This window comes from Physeter macrocephalus, chromosome 12 (genome assembly GCF_002837175.3).
Source record: "Physeter macrocephalus isolate SW-GA chromosome 12, ASM283717v5, whole genome shotgun sequence".
Lineage (NCBI taxonomy): Eukaryota > Metazoa > Chordata > Mammalia > Artiodactyla > Physeteridae > Physeter > Physeter macrocephalus.
In genome coordinates, this window is record NC_041225.1 from 17,898,050 (window position 1) to 17,914,237 (window position 16,188).

Sequence of the window (16,188 nt, forward strand, 5' to 3'; positions counted from 1 at the left end):
AACAAATATCGTATGTTAACACATATATGTGGAACCTAGAAAAATGGTACAGATGAACTGGTTTGCAGGGCAGAAATTGAGACACAGATGTGGAGAACAAACGTATGGACACCAAGTGGGGAAAGTGGCGGTGGGGGGTGATGGTGGGATGAATTGGGAGATTGGGATTGACATGTATACACTAATATGTATAAAATGGATAACTAATAAGAATCCGCTGTATAAAAAAAAAATAAAATTCAAAAAAAATTACACTGGCAATTTAGAATAAATTAATTTGACAATTGATAAGACATCTCCAAAAAAAAAAAGGAATGAAGTACTAGTACATGCTACAACACAGATAAACCTTGAAAACACGCTCAGTGAAAGAAGCCAAACACAAAAGAGTGCATTTCATAGGATTCCATTTACATGAAATACTCCAAAGAGGCAAATTGACAGAGAGAAAGTGGTTTGGCATTTGCCAGGGGAGAGGGCAATGGGGAGTGAAATGAAGCAGGACCCTATCGTCCTTCCCCCACCCCCATATCCTCCTGTCTTTTGTCTGCGTAAAAACTTTAGCCAAAGAATAAGTTTAATCAGAGAAGTGAGAAAATGTAGAAGCAAAGAAAAGCAGTCAAACAGGACAAAACGATAACAGTTTAGTCAGTAAGCAAAGTCAAGGACATTTAGTTCCCTCTCAAGGACTCTGGATAATATTCTGAGCCATCTCCTGTGAGCTGTCTTACAGATACTGTAACCCTCACCAGGTGGAAGAAGTTAACTACATGATGACCAGGCTGTAGCCATGACACAAGCTGCCACAATTCCGAGAATTGGCCTCAAGGAAATGGGAACACACCGACCCGGGAACTGAAGGTTAACTGTACCTAAAACAATCAAGATGGTGCTGGTCAGACCACCAATGACCAATTTCTCGATGACGGTCAGAGCTGACTGTGCCGTTTCTGCGTGTAGCCCCCTCCCTCTACCTATGAAAGCTCTTGCCCGCTGGTTGTCAGTGGGGGCGAGTCGGGCTTTGGACACGAGTCTGCACCTCCCCCCAGTTGCCGGCATCCAAAATAAAGTAAACTTTACTTTCCACCAAAAAAAAAAGGAGTATGCCCCTCTGCAAAGGGAGGTTTTCTTGTAATTGATTGGTTTACCTTGCTGAGAATTTTGCCACCTCTTCCTGCCCTGGTGTCTTGCTTTTTCATTATTTGGGGCATTGGCAGGCCTCTGGTAGGCCAGCTGCCTCTCAATGGCATAAAACAGATGGATGAAAAATTCTACAGGCAGCAGTAGAAAAGAACAAAGCCCAGCCCACCATCCCACCTTCACACACCCTTCCCATTGCTGCAGGTGGCACGGGTTAGTTGGGCCAAAGCCCACGTTTGCCTTGCTGCCGTGACCCTGTTTGGATTTGTGGAGTGTTTGGGCTATTTTGGCTGAACCATCAACTAAGCCCATCACTCGGACAAAGTCACAGAAGGCAAAAGGTTTTCTACGGGAGTGACCACAGATGCTTTTTAAATTTTAGTAATGGCAATATCAGAGTTTTAATTGATCAACGTTGTGTACCGAGGACTCACTGAACTTTAAAGCATTACAATCGCAACTGTCAGATGCTAGATTTCTGCTAGAATGCCCCCGGAAACCAGGAAGCTGGAGCAATGAAAAGATAGACAAGACTGACCTTCACAAGATGTCTGGATATCCTCTACTCTCTGACACCCCACGGGGATGAGATTTCTATCTGCCCTCATAGAGGGAAACGACACCCCTTTTCCCTATATCTAGTCCCATTAGGCCAGGTCCCCAAGCCTCGAAGGTAGGCTTTCTTACAGGGAAGCAGAGGACAACTGGCTTCCTACAGTGTAAACTCACATCCCCCCTACAATCCCAGTCAAGCGAATCCCATTCCATCATCAAGTTGTACGTCTTGAGACAAAACAGCTCTCCTCTTGGATCACACATCCTGTGTTCACCAGGTACTTAGGCAGTTTTAAGGTTAAATGGAAGTGACACGGGCCCAGAGAGGAGCAAACCAGTGGGATACCTCAGTGTCACACGGTAGCCTGACCCAAGCCAGCATGGGCTTTCTGTCCAACTCCATAATCGCAGAACTCAAGAAGCAACTTTGAAGGCCTGAAAAGTGTTCTTTCTTTTTCTCGGACAGAAACAAAACTGCTGTCGAATCATTATGGAATTTTATATCAAGAGGTGAAAACAGGCTGAAAAAAGAGTTTAGGAAACCAGAAGAGTCTGCGTTAATGAATATATAATAGATCACCACCAGGCTGTAAGTAGCCAGAGATACTGGGGTTAGATCTCTACCTTGGTAAGGGCACAACCTGGAGGGGAATTTCTACTCAACTCCCTTCCCAACCTGAGGTGGTTCTTGGGACAGACAGAATTTTAGGCAAGTCATATGGTGGTTGGACCCAAAGCCACATCCCTCATTTTCTAGAAAAGACTAGTTTATTCAACAGAATAGGTAATGTGATAGAAAATGACATCTGTCATGTGTTAAGTTAGCGTTCTCTAATTTAAGAAACTAGAAAACATGAATCCAATTAATTCAGTAGGTGTTACAAGTCCTTATTTTGAAGAAGGGTTTTTAATTGTATCGCCCAACAATTACAGAGACTTCTCACTCATGGAAATACTCAAGTGGTCCTGAATTAATGGAAAACATAAAACAGGAAAATCACAGAGAAGTAGCTTTACACAACTGCATTGCTAGAATAGTAGACAAAGTCAGCCCATTACTTTGAAAGGTGCTGAGTTCCTCCCACTGTGAACAGAAAAACTGTTAAGATTTAGAGGGAAATGCTCAGTTACATTTGAAGACAAGGACATTCGTTAGAAAAGCAGTGAAAATGGGAACCTCTGTTCTTCTGTTTCTAGGGAATGAACTTTTTTTCCTCATAGTATCTGCACTAAGTGGTTATATAAGAACAAGGGCTAAGATACTAACTTACTAGTCAATTAATTATTGGGCTTCAGGAGGGGTTTTTGAGAGAAGATCAGAAAATGTCAAAGGTAAGAGCATTGCTCATCATGAAAATCTATGCACATTTTCTACCCAGGACAAAGTCCTGCATCTTTTGGGGAGAAGCCTTAGAATATACCAGTCCTCGTTTCTGATGACTTGTCTTTGTACCTACAATCATGTCTTCAATGCGAGTCCAGGTTTTTAAAAATGGTTCTTGATTCATTCTACAAAGGCTATAAAGATATTTTGTGTCTAGATATGTAGCATTATTGAAATGTAATTTATATACCATAAAGCTCACCCATTTAAAGCATGCAATTCAATTGTTTTTAGTATATTTCCTGGGTTGTGAAGTCTTCACCGTAATCTAATTTTACACCATTTTTATCACGCCAAAAAGAAACCTCGTGGGGCTTCCCTGGTGGCGCAGTGGTTGAGAGCCCGCCTGCCGATGCAGGGGACACGGGTTCGTGCCCCGGTGGCCGCTGAGCCTGCGCATCCGGAGCCTGTGCTCCGCAACGGGAGAGGCAGTGCGAGGCCTGTGTACCGCAAAAAAAAAAAAAAAAAAAAAAAAAAGAAACCTCGTCACCATTGGCAGTGGCATAATATTGTCAGCTGAGGGCTTTCTCTTGCTTCTCAATGCATTTTGTTGAAGGAATCACTGACGAAGAAACGTCAAAGGGAAAAAAGAAATATGTAGAGGAAAAGAATTAATGTGTCAGATTTTAAGTGTGTTTTGATCCAGAGTCTCTCTTCTTTCTACCAACAGACTCAGAAGCAGTACAGTTATCAGCTTTTGCGAAAATCCCAGAAGCAACCCCAGATCACGTGGCAGCCACTCTTAGAGCCCACAGGCTTGTGTGGTTGTCATGGGGAAGGCTTTTCAATTGAAATCAAAACACTTGGGCTCAGCCTGCCACCATCGAGAAAACGCTTTTCACCCATGAGCACAGATAATTCGCCTAAGTGACAGGTTTCACCTTGGAGAAGCACTGAACTGAGCTGGTTTACACAGTCAACTATTGCTCATTCCACAGAAGAGAACTGGGAAGGAAGGGAGGGGGGTGGTGGTAGCTAGACAATGCCAAGATGCCTGCCAGCCCGCTGAGGGAAACAGCTCCTCCAGCTGTTTCCAGCCCTGTGAGAACCTCACTTGTGGAGAGAAAACAAAGTTTCATCTTTACCTCCTGATGGTTCTTTAAAACACACACACACACACACACACACACACACACACACACACACACACACACTTTGGCAAATGAGAAATCAAAAACCAACCCAAACCAAGAGATGGTCTGGTCTATTCTAGAAAGTAACTTTATATATCCCCATTCAAATATTTTCAAACAGTCTTATAGGCAAAGGAAGATGTGAAATACGGCTGGAGTATGTTTACTGATTAGCTTTACATATCTCATTCAATAACACAAGTTCGAAAAACAAGCCAGAGCAAGGAGTAAAAAGTCAGGCATGCAGCACCATGAACTGGGTTCCGTGCATCAAGTAAATTTCGAGAGAGAACCTCATCAGAAGACAGATAGCTCTCGGGGAAATGATGTGGAAAGGAAGTCTGAAGAAAACATCCCAGAATAAATGAAGTACTTATTGTTGAAAAATGAGCTTAGATCTCAACCAATTCCAAAGTTCAGAATTTACTGCACCATTCAGGACTCTCCCTCCAAGTTTCTTGTCTCCTGTTTCATTGTACAACAAGGGATTCTTCATACTTTCTATGAAATACAACAAGGCGATTTTTGCAGTAATAAACTCCACACATGCATGACAAATTGAAGCATGCAAAATGTTTAACATCCCAGTTCACAGATACTTTAGGGACAAAATCCGATTATGAATTATATGCCACAGTAAATAGGGTTCAATGTTTCATAAAGCAATTTATAGTTCATAAAAATGACAAAAAGTACCTGTCAGACAGAGCGTGGAGAGCCGTTCTCTGGGCTGCCTGCTGGAAGAAAGGGCAGAGATGTTTATTTAATATTCTGACTTTAAAATTATGTGCTCAATCAATACTTAAAAAGAAACCCTGTGTCACCCATACTTCTGCCAGGTGGCCAAATATGAAACTACTAGTAACACAGTAGTGAATCCTCTCGTGTTAGGAAACGAATATTTCTGAAGAGTTAAGGGAAGCCCCCATGGGTCACACCTGCCACCAGGGGGTGAGCTTGAGGAGACTGGACATACTCCACAGGTGAGGTTGGACGGGTCTCAGGAGACGTGGTACTGATCAGAGCTATTTCATTTTTACTTCCGGAATTCACTTTTACCATTGCTTTATTCTACTTTCCTGTAAGGAAAAGATCTGTTTTGGTTCCTTTGCAGCTTCTTTTCCTATGAAGGTATAATTTTGGACCTGGTTTACAGATTTATTGATAAAAGCATCACAACTGGATATTGGAACATTGACTGGCTATGTGATGATATTAGGAGATTGTTGCTATGTTTTAGACACCGTAACATAACTGTGGCAATGTTTTTATAAAGAGTCTTTTAGAGATTCATATTGAAATACTTATGAATACAATTACACGATGCTGGGATTTAAAAGAATACAACTGGAGGGCAGAGAGAGTAGGTAGGCATATAAATGAAACGAGATGGCCCTGGGTTGATAACTGTTGAAGCTACGTGACAAGAACACTGGGGGAATAGTATAGTATTCTGGGAATTTTTGTGTGTTTGAAATTTTCCATAATATAAAAATTAAAAGGAAAAAAGGCAATAAGAAGGCCTCCATCGCTCCCTCAGACTCTCCCAGTTTTGCACTCACTTTCCTTTCGTCTGTCTGTCCTATTTTTTTGTCTGTTTGCCTCTTGCCGATGAACACTCTGAATCTACGGAAAGCAGAAGAAGACTTCTCTGACTGAGGAGTCACAACCGGGAGGGGATCAAAGCGTGGCCTCGAAGACCAAGGCTTCCTCAGGATGCACGCAGGAAATAAGGAGAGTTCACGTCCATCTTCACCTTGGACATGACGTATGTCAAATTTACTGTTTACCAGGGATACCAATGTTCCCCACGCTATTGAAAAATGAGCTTAGATCTCAACCAGTTCCAAAGTTCAGAATTTACTGCACCATTCAGGACTCTCCCTCCAAGTTTCTTGTCTCCTGTTTCATTGTACAACAAGGGATTCTTCATACTTTCTATGAAATACAACAAGGCGATTTTTGCAGTAATAAACTCATCACAGGTGGGGGGGGCAGACAAAATAGAATCTTCAGATTCGAAAAAATGACACGTCAGAACCATTATCTCTATTACAGAAAAGAAATATACCCTTGGTGATAGTTGCATATCCTTGGATCATGCAGTCAGACCAACACTTACTGAATTCCTACTACATGAAGATGATTGCTCTGGGGTCTCAGGGGGGAAAAAAGCAAAAGCAGAAGTGGCCATTGTCCTGGACAAGCTGTGTCCCCAGGTAGGGAGTCAGAATAGAGGTCCAGGGATGACTGGCAGACATTTATGAAGTAACATGCAAATAAAAAGATGAAGGTAGGACAGAGCTAGGAAGGGGCAGACATGAGTGGTGACTAATGGCTGGTGGATCTACAGCTCCTCAAACAGGGTGTGGAGCTGTTAGCAGGTGCTCTGGAAATATCTGCAGAGTAAACATCAACGAATGAATCACTTAGGGGATCCTTCCCGCTGAAATGTGGTCAGGCGAGAAGAGGCGCTGGTGGTCCTGGACTAGACGGCGGAGAAAGGGCCTGTCCAAGCCCCTGGCAGTGGTTCTCACCTGGGATACCCTCCCCCTCAACCCCAGGAGCGTCTGGAATGGAGTCGGGGTGTTTCTGCATGCCACACTCATGAGGGGATCACTACAGGCATTTAGTGCCTGGCCCCAGGGATGCTAACACTTTTCAAACGTCAGGAAGGTTCCCTTGTACCATCAGGAACTGTCCCCTTCAAATGACAAGGGTGGAGATGCTGCAGCAAAGTAGCAATGAAAGGCAGATCTGAAAGAAAGAACCCAGGAAACATGAGCTCCTGGGCCTGGCACCAGGAATGGAAAATAAATTAGTAAGAGAAACTTAGATAATTCCACAAGAGACACAACCACGGTGAGTTAGGAAAAAGCATAAAATCTGTTGAGCAGGGAATTGGGAGTCTTACATTCTGGGACAGGTTCTGCCTTTCATTTATATTATGGACCTGGAGTCTGGTCCTCGACCCACGTCTCAGTTTCCAAACTACACTTTCCTTCCCTAAATGGAGGCTGAGGGAGTCAGTCAAGGTCCAGGCTACTGTGGACAATCCAAGGGGCAGGGGCCCCCTCCTTCCTCCCTGGATTCCAGGGAATGACAGCCCAAGTGACCTGGCATTCTAGTGTCACATTATTCGTTCAAGATAGAAAAGAAGAATAACTACAGTGCTTTCTCTTTGCGGGGACACCTGAGGGAGTCGAATGTGGCAGGGGGAAGAGGTGAGAAGCCGAGGAAGGCCTGGACAGCACTCCCTGCCCTCTCCTCTCTCTCCTCTGTCTGTGCTCTCCCGAGGGCCACCCCAGGAGCACGTTCACGAAAAGCACCCAGCAGGTGGCAGGCAGCTGTCATTGTTCCCAGGTTCGTCTCCTAAAGGGTTCTCCCTCACTCAGCAAGATGGCTTTCCACTTTTGGCAGTTATCCTTGAAAAGAACTTCACTCTCTAGTAAATATACAATATGTTTGGCTAAATATACAAAAAGTATTTGGAACTCCCCAAAGGAAAGATGGCATGTATTATCAGCACAGTCTCTTATCATCTCAGCAGGAGGCACTGGAGACAGACTCCTCCTGGCATAACAAAAATCAGGAGATGTGACTAAAAGGTCAATAGGAATCTCTCACTTGGCATCTGAATTTTCGTCCAGCTCTGGATGTCAATTTTTTAGAAAGTCTATTGATTCTCTTCTCTGCTGCCTGCAAATACTTCCCGCTGACTTTTGTGATAAGGAAACACAGCGCTTGTTGATGTGCAGTCTATAAGAAGATATTTTAAGAAGCAAAAGCAAAGCAAAACAAACCCCAAACAAGAAGCTCAGATGCCCGACCATCACTAGAATGCCTGCGAACTGATGCATCCCAGGTGGTGGTACCTGCTGAGAATATAACTCCATAGGGCTGACGTTGGTGAGTCCTCTAATGTAAGCTGAGTTGGAAGCTGGGAACAGGGGCTGTTTTCCTTTAGCAGATGGACACGATGCTGGGGCCAAAAGGTCCTTCTGGGCTTAGACATCATGCATCTAGCCAGTCACCAAGCAATGTCTTTCTGTGACCCTCCCTCTTCAATCTGCCACACGACTGCCTGCACTACAATTTTTAATGCCTGCTTTTGATTGTTCTATTTAATTTGTTGTTATTCTACATCATTCCAAACCTTACAGAGGAGGACTCATCGTCCATCAAAAAGGAGATGAGAATATATTAAATGTTTTAAATAACTCCTTGAGGAATAAAAACTAACTTACGGCATTAAAACTGTATGTTATATACCAAAGCAAAGACCACCAACTTTTTCTTACTGCCTCCTCTCTTAAAATAAACTTTGGCTATTGCGCACTATTTTATTTTACTGTTGGAAAATAATAAAATAAACACTGGAATTAAATAGCAGAGAAAAAAATTACTTAGGTGACTCATGATTGAAACCTGAAAAACTACTCATGGAAAACTAGATGAATTGCCCAATTTCCTTCTTTCAAGACTTGTACGTTAGAGCAACCATATTTCTCTCTCTAAATCATCATCTCCTCTTGTAACTTTCTTTTTATTCAGTTCTCAGCAAAATAGATTGAGAGCCTTAAGACAATGCATCACTGATCTTTCCTGAGTTCATTACTCATTCATGAATGACTCTGAAGGGTAAGTCTGTGAGACAAAACAAGTTTTCTGCCAGAAATAATTATTTTCCAGGTTCTCTTTGAGAGATGACATCTTTTCCCTGTCTTTATTACAGCAAGCTGGGTGCTTGGGAACCTAATCAGTAGACTTGCAGGTTTCAACATACGCTAAATGAATTACCCGTCACAATCTGTTATTGAGGGGGAATCAAAGAGGAAATTAGTGCCCTTTTACTGTAACTGGGGCGAGCGTAGAACAAGTTCATGGATATTGGAGGGGGAGAAAGTAAAGGCAAGCGGCTAGAATTCAGAGGGGTCTTAGCAGAATCCAGTTTCTTTCTTACTTGATAGAAACAGAAATACCACGTGGACAGCTCCAGAAAGCCATCTGCTGTACCTATCAAGCGCAGGGGCTGGGCTCTGCTTGGGTGACAGTCAAAACGGACAAAGCTTTTGCCACATCGTACTTGGAGTCTACACGTGAGCCAGACATGAAAAGTTAAACCCACACAAGCATTCTAGATCCTGGATCTAGACAAGGGCTATGTATGACCAAAGAGGACAGGCGCTGTGAGCCAGAATGTGAAGGGACCTCATTTGGAATGAGTGCTCAAGGAAGGTTCACTAAGGAAGGGATAACAAATCTGCCACAAGGAGGGCAAAGAAGAGTTACTGAATGAGAGAAGTAGGAATGGGGAAGGAAGGAAGCGAAAAGTGTGTGGGAGCAGAGGCCCGAGGCAGGCCTAGATCTCTGGTCAGTGGAGGAACTACAGGAAGGTTGCTGTGGGGGAGGTCAGTGAGTGGTGGGGACGGTGGCAGGTCCCAAGGGCTTTGGAGGTCAAGTTAAGGATTCTGGACATTATCCACAGCAATAAGAAGTCACTGAAAAGTTTACATGAGGGGAAGCTGGGCGAAGGATATATGGCAGTGGTCCCCAAACTTTTTGGCACCAGGGACTGGTGTCATATGGAAGACAACTTTTCCAAGGACCGCGGGCGGCGGGGGGGGGTGGTTCAGGCGGTAATATGAGCAACGGGCAGCGATGGGCAGCAGATGAAGCTTTGCTCACTTGCCCACCACTCACCTCCCGCTGTGTGGCCTGCTTCCCAACAGGCCTCGGACCCCTGATATATGGGACCTGCCTGTACATTCTTTGCCACTTCTGGTGAATCTATATAATTAAAAAAAAAAGGAGTAGGGAGTGAGGCAATATGACTCACACTTTTCTTTCTTTCTTCCTTCCTTCCTTCCTTCTTTCTTTCTGGCTACATTGGGTCTTCCTTGCTGCGTGTGGGCTTTAGTTGCGGCGAGCAGGGGCTACTCTTTATTGCGGTGCATGGGCTTCTCATTGCGGTGGCTTCTCTTGTTGTAGAGTACGGGCTCTAGGTACGCGGGCTTCAGGAGTTGTAGCACGGGGGCTCAGCAGTTGTGGCTCTTGGGCTCTAGAGCGCAGGCTGTGCAGCTGTGGCGCCCGGGCCCAGCTGCTGCACGGCCTGTGGGATCCTCCCGGACCAGGGCTCGAACCCGTGTCCCCTGCACCGGCAGGTGGATTCTTAACCACTGTGCCACCAGGGAAGCCCCGACTTAACACTTTTCAAATTCCCTTCTGGCCTTTGTGTGTTGAATGGATTGGGGCAGGAAGGGGCAAAGTTGAAGGTCACTTGCAGTGATCCAGGCGAGAGAAGTGCACGGTAGCGGTAGAGATGGAGAAAGTTCGTGCTACATTTTGGAGGTAGGGTTGAGGGAACTGGTGATGATTGAACATGGAAAGCGGGGGAGGCGTCAGGAATGAGTCCCAGGTTCCTGGCTTGAGCACCTTGTACAGATTGAGAGCCGCTGATGGGCAAGACGGGGGCAGCAGCAGGACAAAGGCAGAGTTTAGGTTTGGGTGTGTAAAAAAACTCTAATTTGAAAAGACACAAACACCCCGGTGTTCACAGGTGCATTATTTACAACAGTGAAGACATGGAAACAACCTAAGTGGCCATCAACAGATGAATGGATAAAGAAGATGTGGTACGTATATACAATGGAATACTACTCAGCCATAAAAAAGAACGATATAATGCCATTTGCAGCAACATGGATGGACTTGAAGGGCATTATGCTTAGTGAAGTAAGTCAGACAGAGAACGACAAATACTGTATGATCTCACTTATATGTGGAATCTAAAAAATACAAGAAACTAGTGAATATAACAAAAAAGAAAGAGACTCACAGATATAGAAGAAACTAGTGGTTACCAGTGCGGGGGGGGGCATTACAGGGGTGGGGAAGTGCAAGGTACAAAGTACTGGGTATAAGATAGGCTCAAGGATGTATTGTATAACATGGGGGGAATATAGCCAATATTTTGTAATAACTGTAAATGGAAAGTAACCTTTAAAAATTGTATTCTGCTCTAGGCCTCTAGAGACTGGCAGCTTCCACTTCATGTTTCTTGGAAGACACACTCTTGGAAGTCAGCCACCATGCTGTAAGAAAGCCAAAGCAGGGCTTCCCTGGTGGCGCAGTGGTTGAGAGTCCACCTGCCGATGCAGGGGACACGGGCTCGTGCCCTGGTCCGGGAAGATCCCACATGCTGCGGAGCGGCTGGGCCCGTGAGCCATGGCCGCTGAGCCTGCATATCCAGAGCCTGTGCCCCGAAACGGGAGAGGCCACAGCAGTGAGAGGCCCGTGTACCGCAAAAAAAAAAAAAAAAAAAAAAAAATGTATTTCCAAAATGCTATGATCTCTCCCCCGCCCCCCAAAAAAGTTTGGGTGTGTGAAGTTCAAGTTGTTTACGGGAAGTCAAGTGCAGATGTTAAACAGACGGTTGGATTTATGAGATTAAAGCTGTTAAATGACAATTAAGTATACAACAACCATATGTTTTTGACAAATGACAGTCATAAGAAGATAGATGGCTTGATTTTCTGGATCTACATTTTGCTATTGTTCTACAAGAAGAAGATCCAGGATACAGCTGGTTAGAACACATCTTTGTTTCTGCACTCCATGTGCGACTGACCTCCATCTCTGCTACACACAGTATCAGGTTTATGACACTGACAGTCAAGAAGGTATCACTGCAGCAGTGATTGTAATCACATTGCTTCACCTGTGTTAGGACACTGTCTCCACATTTAATTACCTGAATAAATACTATCACAGCTAAACTTACTTCATTTATGTTTTGCTGGTATTGGAAGAAGGCTGTGAAATTTATAGGGACACATCTGTCTTTCTAGGAATTCTGGCTGGTAAGGCCTCACTTTTTTCTTGTCATTCTTCTTTAAGTTAAGACTTGTTATTTATTAACTTATTTCCCTGTTTAATTTCCTTCTACCTCTATTAGCATATTTTATGTTTCGTTAACTTAACTTTTATGCTGTTGTTTTTCATTTTGGTCCCACTTGATGAGTGTCTTAACTTTTTATGTGGTGAGCTCCCATTGGTGCTTTACAACCCATTTAGCAACATTTGTAAGACAAAGGAAAGAGTCTATTTCTCTATTTCTGGTCTTTTTTTTTTTTTTCTCAGTCATGAGTACTTTGCATTTTCGGATTCCTAGAAATGCTGTCTAGGAAGCATTTTGTTCAGTGGACTTTGACCTTATCCAGTACTCTACAGGGGTCAGGCAGAGTCAGGGAGGACGATATAATTTATCATCCAAACAAGAACAGTTCTGAGAGTGAAAGGGGATGCTGACCAGGTGGGAGTCAGGGACAAGGGGAGAAAACCCTGCTTTTTAGGGGCACAGTGTATGGTCATTCTAATAAAGATGACTCTACAAATATAAACAAGATCAGGATGAGAGGACAGAAATTCAGGGGCTGAGGAACCTGCCAATAATGAAAGCAAACAGCTGAACGGGGGTCAGCTGTGGACAAATCACTGCGACTCTTGGTGTCTCTTTCAATCAAGCCAGCGCTTCTCCTGTTCTCTCTCCAGTTCGTTCTCTTTCTCTTTAGAGTCTGCCTACAACCCAAGGTCCTTTTCAGGAAGCTTGCCTTGACCACTCAAGCTCTTGTTGACCCTCTGCTCTCAGAGCTCCTGGTCTAGAACATGGCTTAGTGCTGGGTTCTATTCTTTCCTGGGGAGCTTGCCATCTGCTTCACGGAAATTTTAGTGGAAATTTGGCTAAAAATTTGGCTAAATTTCACGGAAATTTGGCTAAAAATTCAAGTTCCTTGAAGGTCGCTGAAGGCGGAGATCCCAGCTCATCCTTCCTCCACCGGAAAGAGCTTCCTGCTGACGGACAGCACCTGCCGCGTGATTCGCCAGTAGGACGTGAGTAGGTAACTTCCGGTGCTAACAAATGTTACTATCTGCCATGGCTCCAATTTCAGAGCTTTGTTGGAATACATTTTTCCCCCCTTAGCTGTATATTCTTTCTCTATTTTACTATCTTGAAAAACTAGGGTACACATTTCTCTTTAGAGAAATTTTGACTGGTTGTTTTATTTTAACTGTGTGGCTTAGATTTGCATATGTCTACCAGAAATTTGATAAAGACAATAACAGACATTTATTAGTACCTAGTATATCCTATAGGAAGTGCTGATTAAGGTCGATGACACCAGATGGTTTGCTGGATAACATTATCTCATAATTCGGATTCTGGTTCCAATTGACTGATTTGGGGGCATTATTTGAGGCTGGGGGCTGTCCAAATTTGGCAACTCAAATCTTCTGAGAAGGATTCTTAAGGGAGGCACTCTTGTCTTCACTGGGCATTTCCAGGACATTTTATTCTAGAGATAACACTATGAATAATTGGTGACATCTACCATGTGGCCCCTTCTGCTTCCAGGCCCTGGACGCTTTTGCCATCAAAAGAGAAAACTTGGGGGCAGCCGCTATGAGCCAGGAGAAAGAAGGGAAGGTGTGGGGATGGCGTGAGTACACGCCCCGGGGGCCGTCCCTCACCCACAGTGATTGATGTCAGAGTCCTCCCAGCAGGCGAGGGCCCCACTGAGGGTATGGATGGTATGAGGCACCCTGAGTGATGGGCCATACTGACTGCCATCAGGGCAACATTATGGGTCAGAGGATCCCAGTGGGTTCCTGGAGGACGTCTGTGCACCAGGGGTGGCTGGTGTGGAGGTGCTAAGAGGTCAGTATGAAGTGGGCGGGTGGTGGCAGGAAGATCCATGGCCGTGCATGAGGCTATTAGTGTGGGTGCTGGGAAGGAGAAGTGAGCTGGGTGACATTCAGCCCCGGGCCAGGTCCTGGGGAGCAACTTGTGCTTCAAGAGCTATGGCATCACTGTCCCATGGCAAGTAGCTTCTTCTACCTGGTCATCTGGATATTTACCCCCTAAAGGACTGGACTTAGGGAGCTAGATACCAGCTCCTTGAGAATAGGAAGTGGGTACCAGTTACATGACTGAACAATGTTTGGTACAAGGTCTAACCAATAGCACAAGGCACATAAATGCTTGACGAATATAATGTCACTAGGTGACCAAGCCATAATGGTGCCCCTCCTGAATCCCTGAGGGATGATGGATTAGCTTTTATCTCATTCATTCATTCAATTTGGTCTCATTCCAAAAACGATTTGTGTCAGAGGATGGGACAACGGGGCTTTAGTCTTTAACAGATTCTAAAGTTTATTTGAGCTTCTGTTAGTACAATTACAATTTTTTTTTAAAAAATATTTTTTTAAAGAAATGAACAAGGCAGTCTTTTGCTTTTAAACAGGCATCACCCTTCAATTGCCAATTACCCTTTTAGATAAGAGGATCTGACAAATCTTTGCAGAACTATTATTTTGTTAAAAATCAAAATGGCACTCTCTATGTACCTGCTTCCTTATAAGAAATTCACTTTTTTCCTTGTGGCATTTTTCAGTAAAAGCTTCTACCGAAGTACTGTATAAGGAACTGTTTTACTCTATGTGACCCCTGCTGGGCAGGTGGTAAATTACTAATCTTACTTCTCCTCTCTGCCTCCTTCCCCCCTCCTTACTCTCTCCCCTAAATTGCCAGCTCACCATTCTCACTTCCTCCTCTGACTTCTAGATCTATTCTTCTATCATTAGCTCCTTGCCTTTGCTTAGATAAATCAATTTTCTGGCTTCTTCCTGTACTCCTCTCCTTTTATTACCTAAATAAGCCTAAAAAAGCTCCAGCAATGTAAATAAAGAACATTTCTGGGGAGAAGGGGAAGAGGAGGGAGGGAGGGGGGAAGATGTTAATATGTACAGTTTAATGGTTTTACACTAATATCTATTTATAGTAATATAAAATACTTTCTTTTTTAAATTGAAGTATAGGTGATTTACAACATTGTGTTAGTTTCAGGTGTACAGTGAAGTGATTCAGCCATATATGTATATAAAAATATATACACACATATGTATATGTATTTTTTTCAGACTCCTTTTCATTATAGGTTATTACACGATATTGAATATAGTTCCCTGTGCTATACAGTATATCCTTGTTGTTCATCTATTTAATTTTATTTTTAAAAATTTATTTATTTTATTTTTGTCTGCGTTGGGTCTTCGTTGCTGTGTGCAGGCTTTCTCTAGTTGCGTCGAGCGGGGGCTCCTCTTCGTTGCGGTGCGCAGGCTTCTCACTGCAGTGGCTTCTCTTGTTGCGGAGCACGGGCTCTAGGCACGCAGGCTTCACTAGTTGTGGCTCGCGGGTTCTGCAGTGCAGGCTCAGTTGTGGCGCGTGGGCTTAGTTGCTCTGCGGCATGTGGGATCTTCCTGGATCAGGGCTCGAACCTGTGTCCCCTGCATTGGCAGGTGGATTCTTAACCACTGTGCCACCAGGGAAGCCCATCTATTTTACATATAGTGGTGAGTATCTGTTAATCCCATACTACTAATTTCTCTTCCCCCCGTTATTCTTTGGTAACCACAGGATTGTTTTCTATGTTTGTGTCTGTTTGTTTTGTAAATAACTCATTTGTATTATTTTTTAGATTCCACATATAAATGATATCATATAATATTTGTCTTTGTCTGACTTACTTCACTCAGTATGATAATCTCTAGGTCCATTCATGTTGCTGCAAATGGCATTATTTCAGTCTTTTTTATGCCTGAGTAGTATTCCATTGTATATATGTACCACATCGTCTTTATCCATTCATCTACTGATGGACACTTAGGTTGCTTCCACGTCTTGGCTGTTGTAAATAGTGCTGCTATGAACATTGGGGAGAATATATCTTTTCGAATTAGAGTTTTCATCTTTTTCCAGAAACATGTTCAGGAGTGGGATTCCTGGATATATGGTAACTCTATTTTTAGTTTTTTAAGGAGCTTCCATATTGTTCTCCTTAGTGGCTGCACCAATTTACATTCCCACCAACAGTGTAGGACGGTTCCCTTTTCTCCACACCCTCTTCAGCATTT

At 43.7% G+C, this 16,188-nt stretch overlaps 1 protein-coding gene across 1 annotated transcript in view; it reads right to left on the bottom strand.

Annotated features, from left to right (window-relative positions):
- AFF3 (ALF transcription elongation factor 3) overlaps positions 1-16,188 on the bottom strand; it is a 586,002-nt gene that overhangs the window by 91,849 nt on the left and 477,965 nt on the right. Inside the window, exon 11 of the mRNA XM_028496803.2 lies at positions 4,909-4,946. Coding sequence (XP_028352604.1) covers positions 4,909-4,946 — 38 coding nt within the window. The remainder of the gene's footprint in view (positions 1-4,908; positions 4,947-16,188) is intronic.